We start from the raw sequence: 20,482 nt of genomic DNA, 5'->3' as shown, positions 1-20,482 counted from the left end.
TGTACTTTCCATTCAAAAAGGGATCCTAGCCCATGGTTATGTGACATACTCCCAGATGAAGATGTTCCTGGGCTAAGTTTTATTGAAGATTCACTCCATTTAGCATCCTAATGTATTGCAGAGGGTGTTGGGTTACATTATTTTATTGATGCTACATGTATCACTTCCAAATTAGCTAAAGTGATTATTAGGCACTCAGCTAAATTCTGCAGATGATTCTACGTGGTTTACACCCCCTATTGCCTTGAAAGACATTAGCCATGGTTTGCAAAGTACAGTATGTCCTTTTGGATGAAAGAATCCATAAATAAATCACTATCTTTAGTAACAGCCTGTTAAGTCATGTCTCTGTAGTCTGTGTCTCATTTGATTAAAACCACAATGAGAACAAAGATTTTGTCATCTTTAAATAGCCAGTTTCATGCAAAGATCTTATAAGTTCCCTGGCGAATGGCAACACCATCCAAAGGAGTTTCAGTTGAAAAGATTCACAAATCATACAGAATTCCATATCTTCCTTTGGTTGATTTTTAATGGCTCTGGAAAGGATAGAAAGGGATCAAGTTTGCTTCCGAATCTGATAACAGCTCAGTTTTTGAGAGGGCTGAGCAGAGAGTTTGTGACACCTGCCATGAGCAGTTCAGTTGTGCATACAAGTGCCTGCTGAGGGGGTGAAGGGTGGGCTGCAGTGCAGATATCCAGAGAAAAGGCATCTAGAACCATCCAGTGTAATTATCATCCCCAGCCACGCTGGTGAGCGGTGCTGAAAAGCTGCACAAAACTGTCAGCTCGGCAACAAAACTCCTCATTCAACCTGTCCAAGGTCTGGCTCTGATGGTTGGGGCTCTCCAGCCCCTTCATCTGAGCACTCTGGTCTCACATCCCTTGGAACACACTAAAGGAACGATACCTCTAAATCTAAAATGCCTAATACTGAAAGGTTTTTGCTGGCACTCTTGCTCCTGAGCAGGCATTCAGCTTCAAGTTCAGTGAGGCTGTGCTGATTGACACCACCTGAGGACCAGACCAGTAAAATCCTACAAATTAGATTTGCCATTCCACACAGAGAATGACAAGGGGGAAAAACCTATTTACCAGATGAGAAAACGCAAATTCTATCTTCTAATACCACTTCATTCTCCTCCAGTTAGATAAGCAGTCATTTTTCAAGGGCATGTTATTAATAAACACAAAAATCCCAGCTATACCCACACAATGACAAATACATGGGGATTTCCAAAGTCACTCTCAGAGGTGAGCAGCCATCAGAGCAGGTTCTAGATATAAGAAATTTCTAAAGCAAAAATAAAATCATGAGGCAAACGTTGGTTATTTGTGTGCCTTTGAGAACTACAGGGAACTGTAAGGCTTCCATTGTGGCAAGGATCACCCACAATCTTCGATCAATATATCATTTATATTAAAATGAAACTGAAGGGCAGATATTTTTCTTCACCATTAAATTCAAGCAAGAAAAATCTGGTTTGATTTTCAAATAAATTCACTTAGACTGAGCCTCTATCCTATTAATGTTACACATTAGCAGAAGCCTGAATTTTGATGATGCAAACATTAATGAAACATGAACTTGAATGTTACATGGAATGTGGGAAGGGCACCTTGAACAGACAATAGAGATCTTATAAAGGGGACTAAGACTATGGCTTTTTTAGCTTAACTGAATAAAGGTGACATTTGATTGCTGTCTCACTGCAGGATAAATGTCAAAGCAGGAAGAAGCTTCAGGGAAATGCTGGAAAAGGAATAAATAGCTGTGAATTACCTGTAAAAAAATCAGTCTTGAAATTAGAAGAATTTAAATGTAAGAGATTGTGAAACAATGTCTCAATAAAAGAGCTGGGGTGCTCAAAATTGCTTAGATGAAGCCTGACTGCTTTATGGAAGGGCAATGGCCATGTGCATCAGGAAGAATTTTATACATTCATTACTGAATCATAAACCGAATAACCTGAGAAAGACACTCAAGGAGCAAATTCAAATAGGCTGATCATTATGCTTTTGTGGGAAGATGATACATTTCATTAAAGTACCATAAAAATCATTATCCTAGGCTTTTAGAAGGAGGGATTTGCCTCTGACACATTGTATTCTCAATATTTTTCTGTATTTGCTATTTAGGCGTCCTTCCTCTTCATAACTTCCAGTGACAGAAAAATAAGCTGCACATGCTCAGTACCTCTGAAAAAGTAGGTTTGCTGTTGTCTTAAAAATATTATTTGCACTTATAATCCTGAGTTTGAAAGGCTATTTAAAAAAAAATTGCCCTGAATTTGGTGAGTTACTGATTTAATTCAACTCTGTGCAATGTAGGCAAATGCAAAGTCTGCCTCAAGTCTCCCAGCTGGATCTGACATTAGGTTCTTGTATTTAAGCTCTAATCACTAGTAGGGTGCCTTTTTTTTATACTCCCTAGACTTTATATATTTTAACAGGATTCTGCTGCTATTTAATCAAGATTTAGACCTCTCAATGCTAAAATATAGTCAAGAGAGCCCATGAAATCCTGCTCCAATCAATCAGCTAATTTTCTTTGCTGGAAGATTCTCTTGAGAAATCAAGTAAAGCAGCCTGTTTGTTAATTGGTGTTTGTTGAAGAGCCAGAAGGAAACCTCTTCACAAGGAATGGCATTCATTTCCATTTTCTGAAATGGATCACCAGGACTTTGATTTAAGACCGCCGAGACCATTAAGGTTTACAGTCTCCCTGTTTGCTGAGGGAGAGCGAAGCAGAAGGAGAGGAACTGACTGGCTTAATTCTATGATTTCATTCTTAGTTTTGCCCCTTTTCCAGTGGAGATGATGCTTCCCTCCCACTTGCCATCTTCTGCCTGATGACAGCCAGACCCGGGCTCTTTGGTGGCACTATTCTCCAAGCAGCAAGCAAGATAGTATCATTTTTTATTCTGCCTGATAGGTCCCAGTTCAATCAGCTCAGCTGGGAAGTAAGCATGGAGATTTCTGACTGGCCATTGCCTTAAATGGGTTATGAGCTGTGGCAGTTTAACCAAGTTCTTTGTCATCCAATGTCCCAAAACAGGAGTGTCTTGGGGTGTCTTTATGATGTGTATCCCCTATTGCTGCTCTGTGCCCAGACGTGATTCCTGTGCCTTTAACACTGCGAGAGAAAGAAAAAAAGCCAGATGAACTTTTCAGAGCAATTTGTGCTCCAAGGTTGCTCTACCTTCTCTGCGTGCTTCTGCAGCAGCAAGAGCTGAGGCAAGCAGCTTCCTGCTTTTCCACACCTGGGTCAGGTGTGGCATCAGCCACCCTGGAAACCTCAGCCCTGATTCTAGACGAGCTGCAGACCGTATAGAGGACACTTACCAGATAAAGTACCAGGAGGATGGTCTCTTTAACAGCCAGGGGAAACCGAACATTCTCAAAAGATAACGTACCAAAATTAAAGGGGAGAGAGATGAAAGGCTGGGAAACCTCGTCTCCTTGTCTTCTAACAAACTGGGTGCAATTACTAATAAATTCCCAAAACAGGCTAGTGAAACTAGGACTGGAGTTAGGATAGAGAAACCACATATCATACACACTTTGAACAACTGCCAATACCTCTGTTGACTTTTTATAAATCATCATCACCAAGCACAGCAAAATAGAAATCCGGATTCATGCCCCTGCTCTGTAAAAGTTATGTACCAGGGACAAAATCTGAGCAATCTGTGGATAGGCAAACAGGCCTTGGGGCCAGAAAGACAGTAATACCTCAAACTAGAGAGGCAGTATGAACTCAACCAACATGGTGACTACTTTACCCCAATACAAAGTAATTAAACCCAAACCAAAATGTAATTAATACAGGGGTTTTTTTCACTTTCCCTTTCTCAAACCGGAACAAGGAGCTAATAAGTCAACCTTCCCAACCATATAAACTTGTTAAAGTAGCCTCATTTCTGGATGTGCAAAGAAATCATAGAAGTTGGAAGCTCCATTTCTTCCCCAGAAGGTTGAAGAACAGCTTCAGGTGCTGAATGAGCTCCCAGGCTCTGGTTTTCAGCTCTTCAACCTAGGATGTCCCCAAGCAGGGGGTCACAGCTGCACCCTAAGGAATAGGGAGCCAAGCAGAGCCAACACAGCCAGGGCAGGCACCTCACCAGCCAGGGCCCAGCCTTGTGCTACCTGAGGGAGGAGAACAGGGCAGCCCAGGCATGGCAGACAGGTTCCACCAGGAGTCCTGGTCATCTGGCAAGACCAGGCTGCTGTGCAGGTCCAGGACCAAGCAGGAAATGCAAGTCAAGACCAGGTCTGGTGATAGTTACCATGGAGAGATGAGGCACAGAGATCCCCAGGGAGGTTCAGATGGGGATGTCAGCCCACAGGTGGGAGAGCAGACCCAAGAGGCCCATGGCTGCGTACAGGGACACCCTAAACAGAAACAAAGACATCTCCAACACAGCTGAGATTGAAACTCCAGACCTCAGCTTAAATGGAGCCCCTAAGCCTATGGGAAGACGATGTGGGAGGAGACCTCAGGAGAGGCTCATCAGGGTCATCAAGGCCCATTACTGACCTCAGTGCCCCCCCCAGAAACACAAGAGACTGTAGTCGGATGAGAGAGGATCCTGCTGGGTAGCAGGGGGACTGTAGCATGACTTGGCTCTAAGATCCATAAGGGCATTGCTGCATGGATGAAGCCATGCCATTTTTTCTGATCCTGAGCAACACCGAGAAGTGCCCATTCTTCCCAAGTTGCTCCAGCTTTATTGGTATGTCAGTGGGTACAGAGCATGCAACATCCTTGTTCTGCAAAGCACACACCACACCTAGATTTTAAGGGTAGTTTCTTTGAAACATATTTACATTAAGATACAGATGCTGAGAAACAGAAAGCTAGGGTTTCCTGAGCTGTGGAGGGAGGGAAAGAGAGAGGATGTGGCTGTTTCAGGCCTCAGGCAAAGAATGCTGAAGGAATAGAACTCAGGAAACATATAATCAGAATCAGTTCTGAGATATGGCTCAATTTATCCAAGAAGATTAAAGTTGGTATGATAGGAAGAGTTAGATACCTCTTCAGCAAGTCCCAAAACACACAGTTCTTTATACATCTCACTTATAGGATTTCTATTATAACCACAAAAGGAGGCCCAGGAAAATAAAACATAGGCAGTGGTAAGGTTTGTTATTGTAACAAGAACTAAAAGGGGAATCACAGCATATGAAAAGAGAGAAAAACACAGAGGAAATCAGCAGAGCATTATTAACTTCACTTCTGTCAAAGTTTCCTCGGAATATTTCAATTAGAAAGTGAATACAAAGTCATACATAAAGACAAGTCTCATAATATGCTCAGCATTACACAGTGTCAACAAAATCTGGAAGCCTGTCTCAAGACTTAAAAAACCCTTGTAGACAGACAACCTTCCATCTACATGCTTTTCTAAGCATGGAGCACCTCTTAAAAAAAGAGATTTGACCTTTCAGATATGAAACAAACACAAGCTGAGCCTCTAATTCTGTTAACAGTTTAGGGTGAAGGATTAATCATAAAGGAAGCCTTAAAATCTCTAACAGTCTAATGAAATACCAACTAGCATGACCACTTATCACATGTAGTAGGTAAAATGGAGAGATGAGAGACAGAGAGACGGATGTTACACAGTCAACTGGTGGCAGAAAACCAGTCTACTGCTCCAAAGAAGGCAGGAAAGTATCCCAGTTTCTATATAGGGAGTGAAGACCTTATCATTGCCTTCCCCTCTCCAGGTTAGAGAGCAAGGTTTGGCATCCTTTTGGGAGATACCATCTCCTCTCCTCAACATGGACTCCCTCCCGCTATATCAGACTTCTGGGGAAAAGTGATTTAGCAAAGGCAAGGAATAAAACAGAGATGATTGGCAATGGTCTGACATGCAGTGGAACTCACTCCCCACTCTGTTATCTTCACAGCCACCACCACAGCCCTTCTGCACACTTAGTAACCGCATTTCCACGGGTCTGAGCTTTCCCAGGCACAGACAGGATGCCTCAGCCATGAATGCTCCTGACATTGAAGTAAATCCTCTTTGGATATCTCACAGCTGTTCCTCTTTCTACCCTTTGACTAGACTCTCCTCTGTTTGTGGAAGTGGACTTTGAAAGAATTTGACTGCTGATGCCAGTGGGGAACTCCCACGAAGGCAAGGAAGTTGTGTGCAAGTTGTTATTGGGGAAGGAACTTCTGTGTTCTGACCAGAATGTCTCAGTGTAAGTGGTGTTACATGTGATGAAACACAGACTTCCAAACTAAGGAACCCACCTTATCCTCTCCCACACAAATTCCTACGGATCTCCACCCGTTGACCAATATTTTCTGCTGCTGATTTTTTTAGTCTTGAACATGAAATAATGCAATGATTACTTTGGTGTGCACGAAGACTATTTAAACAAAAAGAGACAGGAAAATAATTACGCAACTAAAGACAAATAATTAACTTAACTCCCTACAAACTCGCCTAAATTGCAGGATGCCCGGACTACTGGCTAAAATAAATCATCTTTGGATTTTTTATGCAAATGTACAGATGTGTAGCTGCTGCCATGATGCCGATTCATCACCTTTGATGTTTATTGTATTGGAGGTGCTAGCTTTCACTCCCATACATATGCAATGGTTTTGCAACAGCATTCTGAATTTCATCTTCAAGGAACAATGCTGGATTGACAGCATTGAAGTCTAATGCCTCTGGTTTAGCCATTTAAAGGTGTGGACAACAGCCATGGAAGGTGGTGTGCAGCAAATCTCCCTCATATCAACCCAATTGTTCTGGAGGAGGAAGAAGGGAAGTGAGCAGAAGAGTTTCCAGTCCTTTGTCCCACTACACAGTGAATTATAACACCAAGGAAATACATTTGACACAAAGTTTAGCTTCCCATTCAGAAAAGCATTTGAGGCAATCAGGTTTGCTGCTGCAAGCTGCCTTTATCTGAAAGGAAGAGAAATGAGGCCCTGTGAAACCCCATGTTACCTTTTTCTCCTGAGCAGTGAGGTTGGGTGTTCTCACGGGTGCATGGGGTATTCCTTTTCTCCGACCTTTGTTTTCAGGCAGAGGGTTTAGAGGAAGGCCACGACAGATTTCCTTCAGGCTGGTCATAGCTGCTGAGGAAATAGGAGGAGGAAAGGCAAGGCAAACTGGAGAATAAGAGGAAAGGGAGGTACAAGGAAGGGTGCAGGAAAGCAAGATGCTGCACGATTCAAATGCGCCACCACTCCAGGGTGATCTCCAAGAGGACAGATTGTCCTCTGGCTTTTGCAACCAGGGCTGTCAGGCAGAGAAGGCAGGTGGTACAGGTGACACACCTCCCCACTCTGTGCCATGCCATTGGCTCTTCGTTCCTCCCCCAAAATGAATGATTCACAGTTTGGCCGATTATTCTCTGGGTGCTTTGTCAACTGGTGCCGTGTTAAGCCACTAGAGAAAATTCAGTCATTTTCCAAATCACCTGATTCCCCCAAGGTCCGAGTGAGAGTCATGGTCTGGAGCAGGGACATTGACTGAGACCTCAAGAACTGTACATTTATGTTACTGTAGTTCAGGAACTAATGAAAGTTAAGAATCACTCACATCACTGTTCATACACGCTGTTCAGTTAAGATGGGCGTTCTCTGTTTGACACCCCCTGGTATGGGCAGTTCCTCAGATCTCACCAATTCATCTTCTAGACAACAGCAGTGGCCATCACAACAGCAAAATTCCCCCCTTAGGTGTTAGCTCCTCTCAGCTCACAGGCATGAATGGATTTTCACAGCGTTGAACTGGAAATGTACTCATTAGCACTGGTAGTGGATTTCTCAAGACAGGCAATAATTGGGAGGAATAATGAAGGCTTTCAGTCCTATGTCACTTTTATACCCTACAGCCAACAACAACTAGAAAGTCTTGAGGTACTGCCATCCAGGCATCACAGGTAAATAAATGTACTTAACTTTGATTTTCCGCTTAACAGTGCAACATGAACTTTGCTCTCCATTCTGGCTTGTTGCTTAAATTATACAGAAGCTTCTTGACCTTTATTACATCCACTGAACTACAAGTGCCACATTTTAAGCCTGGTGAAATTAACTGGGCAAAGCATTTCAATTAGAAATGAGCATAAAACCTGTGAATGAAAAAATACAGCATTTCCCCACAAAGGCAGCAATCAACAAGCAGTGACAACAAAGCACAATTATTAAATGACAGCCTCTCATTAATGTCAGATCTGCTGTAGCTCTAGGACATCCTGCATATCCCAAGCTCCCAGTGAAGATGCTCAAGTTGAAAGAACTCAGAGCATCCCAGGGGAGCTGAGCACACAGTAGACTCAGACCATCTGAAGGATAATGTCATTTACAGCAGGAGAATTTTGTTTTGTAATTATACAGTATTTTAGCTGCTTTCAAACAAAAGGCAAAGATAGAAAGGAGACAGAAAAGCCTCTATATTTTAAAGTTTTCTATTGAGTTTTCCTATTAAAAACATACCAAAAAAAAAAAAAAGGAAGGGTAAAGTGAGAAAATTCTACCCCAAAATCTGGCTAGATAACCCTGCCTTACATAAACATTCCCACCCCAAAGGGAAATAAACCTTTCCTTATTCTTCTTTGTGTGATCTACAGTCTTCAAATCCCTTTAAGGTCTGACCCTGCACACACAGGGGCACAAGGATAACCTTGTCTGCATTTGCACTCCCATCAGACCTGCTTCCCCCACGACATCAGCAGAAGTTAATGGCGTTATACTGGTGAAAAACCTGAAGAAAGAGAGAATGAAAATGTGGGGAACTCACACCCTGAATTAGGTTTTTTTCTAGGGCTGGACACTTTCACCCCCTGACTGCTGCATGCTGGATTCTCTCCGTGTCCCTGTGTTAGAGTTACCGAACGCGGTTCAGGGATTCTGCCAGCGCAGACAGCCCAGCTCGGGGCAGCCACCAGTCCCCTCACTGCCCGGCTTGTCCCAGCTCCTGGCGTGGCTGTGGAGTGACACCGGAGCGAGAGGCCGCCGGCACCGAGCGAGCCTCGGGCAGCCCGCGGTGCCCGGGGTGCCGGGGCAGGTGTCGTGTGCCGGCCGGGCTGGCAGAGGGTGCTGCAGGGACAGACGGACGCGGGCGCGCCCCCGCCTGCGCGCACACACGGACACGCGCAGGGACACACGCACGCACACCCAGCCCGGCTGCGGGAGGAGAGGATGCGGCTGGAAAACAACGCGCGCAGCTGAGCCCAGCCAGGACCAGCCCAGCCGAGAGGAGGTGCGGAACCGACCTTAAAAAAAAAAAAAAAAATAAAGGCAGAAAAAAAGATTAAAAAAAAAAAAGGCACATATAAAATCCAGGGAAAAGATCACATGTTTTAATAATCCCCTTTGCAGCCAAACGGGACCAGAGAGGAGGCGAACTGAGGAGAAGTGGCCGGTTAGGACGGAGAGATGTGCTAGAGGCTGAAGGGAGCAGAGACAAAACTTGCAGATAACTAACCCACCCTCGGGAGGGCAGGACCCCCCGCCCCGAGCCCTGCTGTAGCAGGAAGGAGGAAGGGTTCTCCAGCCCCCTCTCCCTTTCCCCGCTCTGCTCTGGGCGCTGGGCACTGCGCCTCCATCCCGGGAGCGCAGCCCTGGCCGCGCCTGCCCCTGCCGGGAGCCGCAGCCCCGTGTGGCGGCAGGAGCCGGTCCGGCAGCACACACCGGGGATTGCCCGGGCACCGGCCCCGGAGAGCTGGCGCTGGGTTTGTTTTCCGCTCCCCTGGCGCTCGCTGTGTGAAGCAAATCCCTTGGAGGTGGGGGAGAAGCGGCTTCCGTGACAGCGGAGGGAGGAGGGAAATTAAATAAAATAAAACAAACCAAAATAAAAACAGAGAAGAGCCAAGAAAGCACTTGCTTCTCATCATCTCTCAGGGACCAAAGCCAGCTCTGTTCTTCTTATGACCCCATGCTGCAGGGAGCAAAGGGAGAGAAGGTACTGGGGGGCACCTCCTAACAAAGCAGGGTTCAGGCTGCCCGGACCCCCTCACCACCGCGGGGAGCAGGAGGCTGCGGGAGGTGCGACGGGGTGGAGAAGGCTGCCAGGGCGAACCCGGGCACAGCAGAGCCGAAGCTCCACCAAAAGCAAGGAGCAGAAATGAAAGTTTCGAAATAGCATCCAAACAAGCGCCAAGGACCGGACCGAGCAGAGCTCCCCGCCTCGCATCAGCCCCCGATGGTGCATCCGAGGGGCTGCGTCAGAGATGTGAACGTCCCCTGCCCGCTGCATGGAGAGGGGTAAAGGCACAGAAACCCCTCGTTATTTATTTATTTATTGGAAGCAATGTATGGGTGACACCCAGAAGGCATCTGAGCACTGAAAAAAACCAAACCACCTCTGGACCTAAACGAGAATAAGAAGAATGAGACAGCAGCCTTGACCTCCTACACTGAGAGGAAGGTGAGCAGAAAGAAAGAAAGAAAATACAGAAAAGCCATGCAAGCACCAAACCTGTAGATTACTGCAGGTCTTTTTTGCTTCACTGAGGACAAATATTTTACTGACAGCCATGCAGCATAAAGGCATCATGCTGATTGTGTTCTTCGAATATTTTATTTCTGGACATGGGGAAGCAGGTAAGCAAAATAAATCAATATTGCTATTCTGAAACAATTTATCCTAAATTTAACAAGGGGAAAGGGGATAGAAATCAGGTTTGTTTGTGGAAAAAAAATTGTGTCAACATATTTATTTTAGATTGATTTTTACAAGGAATCTATATTAGTCAATATATACCAATGCTTCTCATTCCCTGCAATACCCAGCTTTATAGCTCAGTCTCGTTCCAAAGACTTAGCATAGGATGTACAGGTTCATACATCCTTAAAAGAAAGGAGTATGTCATTTTTGCAAACAAAAGGAAAGTAAGAGAGAAAGAAAGAAGTAGATGTAGTGAGATATTCTGGATGTTTGTTTTGAGGTTGAAACACTGCCTTCCCAGGCAGGACAAGAGTGAAATGACAACATCCTTGGAAAGCATCAGTGTAGGAATCGGAATTATTCTCTGTTAACTTAATATTGCATCATTAAAAATCAGAGACACTGTTTAGGAAATCTTAACTCAATAGTTAACATGCAGAGGACAGGATTAAATTAGCATTAAAGAAAAATGGATTAAAACAGAAAGAGGAGCTGATTAGTTGTGTGTATATATGTGGGTGTACAACCCAACATATATAGAAATTATACAGCTGTAATGACATTTACATGGGGTTCTGAAAATACCTGGATTATGATGAAGACAAATTCCTTAAAGGAAAGGAAGCAAAACATTATATTTTTTTTCTTTCTGTTGTGGTTTAATAACTCTTCAAATTTAAAGAGGATGAATTAAAAGAATCAGGTCATAAAAATAAAAATAATTATTGATGAAACAATAGTACACCCTTGGTGACTTTTCCTTTGAGACACTGTCTTGGAATCTCTCTTCCTGTACAGGAAAGTATATCAGTGGTTTAAATTTCACCTGTGTGCTCAGAGCATTAGGACAGGAACAACACTCTTCACGCAGTGATTTGAAAGTGATTGAAGGGCTCAGCTATCCTGCAAGTTCCGGTGAAGGCAGAGGCAGATCAGGTGGATTGAGCTCAGATTATTCCCTAGCTAGAATCCCTCTGATAACAGACAGCAGATTTCCATAACTGCAAGAGTTATTTTCTTAAAAACTGAAAACAGCTCACAAATTTACCATCCTGTCATATTAGCCAGTAACTCATTGGGGGAAAAGGCTGTCTGTCACAACGTGACAGGGAATGAGGGGAGGGAGTGCATGTGCCTTAATTCTCTTAGTGTCTTATTCTGGGCATTCACCAATTCCCCAGGCTAGGATATAGGCTCCCTATAGGATACATATGTCTACACGCAGCGCAGAAAGGTCACAGAGATCTCTTGGAAAGTTGCTGACACTGTTGCAGAAGGCAGCCTGTTACAGACCAGCCTAAATTTGCTCTGCATCCAATTCACTAAGTGAAAATTAATCTTCAAGGAAACAAAGCTCCCAGCTGGCTGCTTGGAAAGTGAATTTGCAGGGAGGGAGTGTGTTCTGTTTGGAGCTAAACTCACTCAGAATACTAGTGTAGGACACAGTGAATAGCAGCAAAATAATTGGATATTGAAGGTGATGCTGCTAAGGATTCAATGTCCCTTTAAATAAATATTTGGTGCTTGAATAAAAGATTGCACAAACTATTAGCCTGTGAAAGCACAGGGGTTACCTGTTAATTTTTGATTCTTTATTTAGAGCTGAGACACAAACTATTAGCCTGTGAAAGCACAGGGGTTACCTGTTAATTTTTGATTCTTTATTTAGAGCTGAGACACATACAGAGAAGTATGTTTTTGGCATACTTCATTAGCCTATGGGGAATACAAGGCACATCATATTTGTGGGGAGTGCAACATTTGCCTCCTGCCATCTCTGTGCAGAGAAGACAGTCTGTGTTGTCAAGATTGACTCCTTAGATCTTTAAACATAATGGGGTAAAAAAACTCAAACAAAAAACCAAACAAACACCTTACTTATTAGGCTGGAGCAGTCAGCTTGGGTTTATACTGTAAGATGTGACACTTGGACAATTCTTCTTCCCCTTGTCTGACGCAGGTGGAGGGCATTATTCCCCTCAAATAAACTCTGCAGTGATCTGAAAACTCCTGCATGAGGGATGCTTAGTGAAACTGTCAACAGCTTGGGCTCTTGCTTCAGCCCCAGACCTCCCCATGCAAGCAGCACCTGGGCCAGCTCTCATGCCAGTGAGAGCCCTGAAAAAGAAGGTGTGATGTGGTCAAAAATGGCCATTTCTACCAGCAAGCTTAAAATCAGTTGCAAGACCTGACTATTAGCAGGGCTTCGTTTCATCTGGTCTGAGGTTACTCAGCTCATCTCCAAATAAAGGTGTTGGAGCCCACTGCTGCTCCAAGAGGGATGTGAACAGGCAGACTGCAACTGGACATGATGGAAGGGAGCCCCAGCTTGGGATCTTATTCTTCTGTCCATGCCTCAAGCTGTGGAGGCAGCTTGGTTTCACAGCACTGAATTCTGAATTTCACCTCTGAGGTATTTTGATGGCTGGCTCATTAGCTCCAGTTATCAGGACTATTTTAGTGCAGAAATACACCAGGCTTCTCATAAGGGGATAAAGACCTGCCAGACTTACAGCATGTTGGCCCCAGAAAAACCAAAGTGTTGCGCAGCTGTTAAAACCAGAGTTAAAGGGTAAAATTTCTAGGTCTGACTAAGAAAAACTTGAGCAACTTAAGTCCCCAGGGTGCTTAGTTTAGAATAACACTTACAAGGTTTTGGTTATTAAGAAAAAAGTTAAATAGATATATAATAAGTGAAATCCAGGTTGGACATATATGGTGAAACTCCTCCATTAAACACACAGCAGAAGATGCTCAAAGGTTTTGCTCTTTCTGAGATACATGAAATTTACTGTCCTGACTCACTGCAGGATATTTGAACACACAAAATCATAAATCTGCATATGGAAAAGAAATAAAAATTCCAATTCAAATCATTCAGAAAATATTAGGCATCTTTCCAGTTACATCAGCAGGCTTTGGATGAGTTGCCATATGACCTTTCTTCTGTTGAGTATCCAATGGAGGGTGGAAGAAAAAATGGAAAAAAAATGGAACCTGTTTTTAGTTAATGTCTACAATGTTTTAGTGCATTACAAGATTGTGAAGTAAGAGCTCTCCATTTGAAATGGTGTCCCAAGAATATCAATAGTATGACCTCCCTTGAATGGTGTGATTCCCTAACCATCAGATAACACCATTGTTATAACACCATGTGCCATTGACCTGCCACTTTGTGGCACAGCTCTGAGGGACCAGAAAACAAACAAATAAATTAATCATACCATTTATGGAGCCAAGCCACCCTCCATGGAGTAAAAGCTAATCAACTTCATAATAACATGCAGTGCCCATGCGTAATCAAACTGTTTAATTCTCTATGAATTATTCAGTGAGTCCTCCTGGCAGTTGGGGTAAGTTGTGTGTTCGCCTGGCTGCTGTTTCTCTCCTGCAGCAGTCTCCCCTTGCTGTCCAGACTCAACATTTCTTGTTGTTTCCACAGAACCAGTGACTGATGGACAGGCTGCACTGTCCTTGTGGCCAAGCAATGTTCTGCCAATTGATTTCCTTAAATACAAACCTTTTAATCGACTGCACATTTTGTTTTCCAATCTCTCTTCTCTCAAACTCCCTTCTGTTAATTTGCACTTTGTTCTTCTCCCATTTTCCTAATGACACAGCAGTTCAGACAGGAACTGTTTATTGATGTTGCTGCATTAGCAGGCAAAGCAGACAAACCTTCTTGTGACTGCTGTCCAGGAGAACAAACATCTTTCTTTTCAAGGTTCAGGAAAAAAACCAGCTAAAAATTCAATACAAAGCTAATAGCCCATTTATGGGAAATACAAAAAGCAGCCATTCCCTTTAAAAAATGTTTCCTTTTCTGCTTTCTCACATTCTTGTCTGCAAAGCTCCTCCTTATACAACTTCCTTAATTTAGAACTCCAGCGTCCCATTTCTTTTGTGAAAGCTTTATTGGCATAATCCATCAATAGAGATGGACTTTCTTTTAATTACATGGTATATTTATACATAATCATCCATAATCCAATAGCATTTGTAACATGGATCCATTAATAATCAAAACTAAGTAACCTGACTCTTAGAACTAATGCTTGTTCAAAGCTCAGTTGTAAGACCAGTCCCACTAAAATCCTCTGGAGGCAAAGATGACACATTTGTGCAGCACTGAGCAAAATCAGTTAATACCGAATCTACTTTAGACAGAGAAATTGCCTGCCTTATTTCCAGGAGTTTTTACCAAGCAGTTTGGGCATGAACCTAAATGCCACTTGAAAAGACATTCTTGAGGTGTGCACTTGTAGCTCATTATATGTTTGCTTACTTCTGGTGGTGCTAAGAATCACCTGCTCGGCTGAAGGTGGGGAGCACAGAATGGAACCAACAGAGCCAAAAATCCCCACCTTCATTCCTCTCCAGATGGTTCTGCAGCTCCTCATGTCTGTGCTGGCACAGGGAGTGGTGGTGGGACCGGGGAGGGGCACTTCCATTCCTTTGATGTGAGGCCAGGGCTGTTGGGTGCACTTGTAGTCCAGGCACTGCTGCCCTCTGAGCTCTGCCAGGCTCCTGGAACTGACTTCACTGCGGTACTAAAAGAAAATCGCCAGCCAACACACTTCAAATCACCTTGAAGGCGGCTTCCACCTGTTTCTAGGAGCAGACAAGAGCATTTGTGGATGATCTGCTTCCTTGCTTTTTGAAGTTTTAGACTACCTTACCCTGTACATAAGCTAAAATGGCACAAACCATTGGTCAATGGGATTCAGTGGACATGCAACAACTATTTTGCATCCTACCCCTGGAATGCAAAATGCATGAGGTGTTTTCCAAAACAATATTCATGTCTGACCTTTCTTTCCTGGCCTATGCAGAGATGTCACTGAGGAACTAAGGACAGAACCAACTCAGAAGCAAAACCGTGCAAGCTGGACACATTTTTTCACTTTAAACTTTCCTTTTGGAAGGAGGGATGTCCATTTCATTCAACAACATTTATAATCTGAGTACTTTTATAAGGCTGATTTGGAGACCCCTTTCTTTGACCTAACTTGATTTTTAAACTAATTTTACCTGAGGAAAGGCTGAATATAAATGGAGTAGGGATTTTAAAAATTGTCCTAGAATGTTGAAGTTATGGCTGACCTTTGAACTGCTCCTAGATTACCCACGGTTTACAGTCACCCTATGTTTCATTGGAAGGGTCATTTCCTGTAGGACCTAAATCCAGTCATCTGACTTGTGACCTCTTGGATTAGATTTACGACCTTGCAAGGTCAGTTTTTAACTCCTTCTAGAGTGTTAAATTGCAAAGAGGACATTGCATGTCATTAGAAATGCAGTTTTCTCCAGCGCAGTAACAAGGTTTTGGAATGACCTTTAATTCCAGTTCACAAGACACTACTGATTTTCAAAGAACATTAGGACTTTGTAGTTATCCCTACCTTTTCTTAATTTGGAAATAAGTAAATATATACACTGTAGATACCAAAATTTTTCAGTATTTGCAAACTCGGCAAACAGAATTTAATCACCTACCTCCATATCAAGGTATTTAAACAAAAGAGAAACTTGATTTTCAGCTCCTACAAATTCATAACTCCACCTGATCTTATTAGAAGCAGTATAAACTCAACACTCAGCTATAGAAATACAGGCTTTCTTTATGTGTTCATACATGTAATTAGTGTCTGTAACCTGTTGGGCAGGAATCATCTCTTTTCTTAATGTATGTAGAGCATCCAGTCCAGTTTGACTTTGTTCTCTGATAACTATGAAAATAAAGAAATTGAATAGATTCAGTCCTTCAATATGGAACTTTACTAGAGTGAAAATAAAAACCACAAGATTTCTCTGGTTAACCATAAAATTCAATAGACTGGCACAACTGCATTTTCAACAGCAATCAAAGTTAAGCACCATAAGCATGAGTTTTTCTAAAGATCAGTTTCTGAGTTAGGCACCAAACACAAGGACTAGATTTATTGAGACACTACCCCAGAATTTGGTGTGAAAAGATGAAGCAGCTCTCCTTCAAATGTGTTCTCTTGGTTGTCAGTCCCCAGAGGAGGGCTCCAAGCATTTGTGCTGTCACCTGCGTTACACCCTGAGAACAACTTGAGAAGTTCTACTTGCTGTGTTTCTTTTCCCTGTCCTTCAGATCGCCCAAGGCCACAAGCCTTCCGCTGCAATGGCCATGCCTGCAACCCTCCCGTGGGAAACCTGGCCACAGGAAGGACACCAGTGACCACCACCACGTGTGGTCAGAACAGCACAGAGCTGTACTGCTTCTACCCAGACCAGAACCTCCTCCACCACATCTCCCCCAGCTGTGGGCAGCCCCGCTGCACCAAATGCAACGCCAACCAGCCCGATAACTCTCACCTCCCTGCTGACATGACAGATGATTTCTTTGCAAACCCCGTCTCCTGGTGGCAGTCTGCCCAAGGGGTACACAGGGAAGAAATCCAACTGGACTTTGAAACAGAATTCTACCTGACCCACGTCATTGCTGTGTTCAAGTCACCTCGCCCGGCTGCGATGGTGTTGGAAAGATCCCAGGATTATGGGCAGACTTGGAGGCCCTACAAGTATTTCTCTGTCAACTGCACAGCTACTTTTGGGCTCCAGGACGATCTCATTGAGGAAGGCTCCATGTGCACTTCCAGGTATTCAGATGCAGTGCCCTGCACCAGAGGAGAGGTAAGCAATAATTGAGGTTTGGACTAAGTTTAATGTCAAACTGCTCAAGACTGCCAGAAACCAGAGAGTGTATGCTCAAAGAGATACTGTGCATATAAATTAAGAAAGGTAGCCCATCCTTAAAGGCTTTGTGTTAAGCAAATAAAGGGGAAGAAGAGAAATTATATATCAATGATAGAAATGTTTTAACAAATTTCTTTTATGAGAGCTCACAGGATAATATTAACATCACTAATTTTACACTGCTGATGCCCAAAGCTAAACTAGAATTCTAACAAAGTAGATGTAGGGAAATACACATCTGTAGAGTCTGATTTATCCAAACCATTTTCACTTTAGGATGACATGAACTGCATGACCTTTCTTTTTCTTCTCCATATAGCAGGTCTTAGATTATTGGCTGACTCTTAAATACATCATTCCTCTAAGTTCAATGTTTTCTTGCTTTCACTTTTCTTGCTGGTGGTGACTATGGCTGATTGTATCAAGCCATAGGCTTCAGAAATGAAACTGCTTGGAATCAGGAAGCGAGCAGCCAGACTTCACTATTCAACAGTGGGAAAAGCCCTCCTTTGGTATGAATATCCTGATTTGTTTTTAAACATATGCAAAAGAGTGGTTTTTAAATAAACGTACAATTACTCTGATAAATTCCTCTGACAAGAACATTAACTACTGATTAGACTCTTTTCATTCATCAATCTTGAAACAGTTCAGATGGGAAAGACCATAAACATCATCAGTATCATTTTACAGAGAAGGCAAAGGCACAAAGCAAGATTATAAGATATTCCTATAGTCACAACAGAGACTTGAGTCTTTTCATTTCCTTGCACTTCCTTCTCTCTTCCTCAGAGAAGTCACAATCTTTTTGGTTTCCATGTCTGGAAGTGGTCAGCAGATTCAGCAGTAACACTTTGCTGAAAGTTAAGCTTAGGTGTGAGGTGAATGGTCCAGATAGGCTTCCAAAAACCCAGTGTTTTAGCAGTGCACTTTGGAATGCACATGAGAAGAAACTCAGGTACTACACCTGAGGCAGGGACACAGCAGTAGGGAGAGACTGAATTCATCTATGTGTAACAGGCTAAGAAACATCTCTGCATATTAGAAATCTGAAACTACTAAACAGTCTTACTTCTGGAGTAGTAATTCTGCTGGTCAGTTATGATTCATTTCATGTCAAAGTCAAATGCAAGTCAAATACATCCAAATGTCTTCTGTAGAGAGGTTACAGCTTGCCACGTCAAGAATCTCGGCAAGTAATGTATTTTTCCACTCTTGTGTGCTTTTCCAATCAAAAATCTGGAAGTACTTTGCAAGATCCAGTTAATGATCTTCAGCACACATACAAGGGTTCTGCTGCCATTTCACAGATGGGAAAAGAGCAGCACAGAAAGGTGAAGTGTTGTGTGGTAAAAGAGGACAATTCTGGTTGAGTGAAGGACAAAATACAGGGTCTGAAGGAAATGCCTTGACCTTAAATACAAAACAGCTCTTCCTTCTCTAGTAGAGTACCCCCTGCACTGTGTTGGCTTTTGTGCTTACTTAACCTTGGGGAATACCATTAAGTCCATGTGCTGCTGCTACAACAAATCTGAGAAGTGGATGGCAGAAAATCAAATAATAAAACATTCATCCAATTCAAGCCTTTGTGATTACAAGTGTCAAAGTGATTCTGTCAATTTGGGCAGCAGCTACACTGAAATGAGTATGTGTGTGCTTAATCAATCTATGTCGTGGTAGTAGATGTCAGAAAACAGTAGTAATAGTAAGAACAGTCCTATATTTACAGGTTACCCTTGCAGATCCCAAATACTTTCATGAACATGAATTGAACACATGCAGAGGTCACCTCCTCCATGGGAGAAATGCTGAAGCTTTAAAGCAGCCCACAGGAATCTGTGGCAACTTAACAGAGGACAAGACAAATACTGTTTCACAGCACATTAACCCAAAAGGATTGTCAAGTTCTGGACAGACTTCACAGAGACCTCTTAATCAATCCATGAAATGTCCCTATGGCAAGGGTGCAGAAGCACCAGGCTTTTCAGGTCAGCAGTATGACACAGCAGATTCTTTTGTGAATTGAAATAAAGGAAGGCAGAGGGCAGCTATTTAAAGTGATACCTGATCAGATTTGCCTGAGTGACACTGCTACTGTTACCACAGGTCTGATGGGAGCTTTGCCCACACACCTCAGAACTGCAATTCTACACCTTATTTTGAAGATGCCACAAATGTCACCAGGGCATGCCTTCAAGCACTGACTCAAGCCACTCTGAAGGCAGCTGACTGAATCCCCACCAGTACTTTCTTCAGTGTTCTCTGCTGCTTTTTCACCTCCACTCTGACCTACCCAGTTACTGATTCTGGCTAAGCCTTGGATTGCTGAGGGGCTCACATCACAAGCTGACAGCACTTCTGAAATGATCAAAACTGTTCCAACTTAAGTGCTAATTAATGTTCTGACATAAATGCCAGTTTTCCTTACTGAGGGGTTTGAAGTCATTTTCACCACACGAGACAGGTTATTCTTGGGTCCTTTTGATTTTGAGAACAGACACAAATTCCTTTTTTAACAGGGCACAAAAGGAATTTAAAAAAAAAAAAAAAAAAAGATGGCTTACTGAGAACACTTAGGTTTAAAACCCGTGCTGGGACACATCATGAAACAAGATTGCAGGTCAACTGGCTTCCAGAACTGAGAATGCAGGTATGAAAGGAGAAGGTGGTAGAGCTGCAGTAACCTACACACATCTGTAAACTGAGATGCATCACAGTCAGCACATTCCAGTCTCCAAGACCACAGAAAGAGTTTCTTTCTGAGAGCAAGGTAAAAAATTGTCAGAAGAGAAAATTTTAGGAGACTAGAATGGAGTAAAAGACATTTGGATGAGTGATGTGACAATGTCACAGCAGAACATAATGTTAAGGCATATCCCTTGTCTCTGGTCGATTGCTCCTTATTTTTCACCTCTGACATGGTCACATGTCTCCATTCCATCTCAGATGACACGTGGGAGAGAGAAGGCATTGGGGAACACCTCATATAGAAATGCAAGAAGATTACTCTCTAAAATATCTTTTCCATTTTCCTTTACTCAAGCATATGTTAAATCCCTTACTCCTGTTCAGATCCAGAGTAATTTAGTAGATAGCATCTATCTATCTGAAATCCT

The 20,482-nt window shown here is 43.0% G+C and overlaps 2 protein-coding genes across 3 annotated transcripts in view; one reads left to right on the top strand and one right to left on the bottom strand.

Annotated features, from left to right (window-relative positions):
- Window positions 1–7,270, bottom strand: part of UROC1 (urocanate hydratase 1) — a 39,193-nt gene extending 31,923 nt beyond the window's left edge. Inside the window, exon 1 of the mRNA XM_032120681.1 lies at window positions 6,975–7,270. Coding sequence (XP_031976572.1) covers window positions 6,975–7,100 — 126 coding nt within the window. The 5' untranslated portion in view covers window positions 7,101–7,270. The remainder of the gene's footprint in view (window positions 1–6,974) is intronic.
- A 1,878-nt stretch (window positions 7,271–9,148) lies between these two features.
- The window catches only part of LOC116449567 (netrin-4-like), a 48,050-nt gene continuing 36,716 nt past the window's right edge, over window positions 9,149–20,482 (top strand). Inside the window, exons 1-3 of one of the 2 annotated variants that reach the window (XM_032121205.1) lie at window positions 9,149–9,236; window positions 9,356–10,579; window positions 16,762–17,303. In XM_032121205.1, the coding sequence (XP_031977096.1) occupies window positions 10,513–10,579; window positions 16,762–17,303 (609 nt within the window). In that variant the 5' untranslated portion in view covers window positions 9,149–9,236; window positions 9,356–10,512. Of the gene's footprint in view, window positions 9,237–9,340; window positions 10,580–16,761; window positions 17,304–20,482 lie in introns of those variants that run through there. The other variant, XM_032121206.1, reaches the window with a different exon arrangement.

Source organism: Corvus moneduloides, chromosome 11 (genome assembly GCF_009650955.1).
Source record: "Corvus moneduloides isolate bCorMon1 chromosome 11, bCorMon1.pri, whole genome shotgun sequence".
Taxonomy (NCBI): Eukaryota; Metazoa; Chordata; class Aves; order Passeriformes; family Corvidae; genus Corvus; species Corvus moneduloides.
This window is presented reverse-complemented; position numbering and strand designations above follow the sequence as displayed.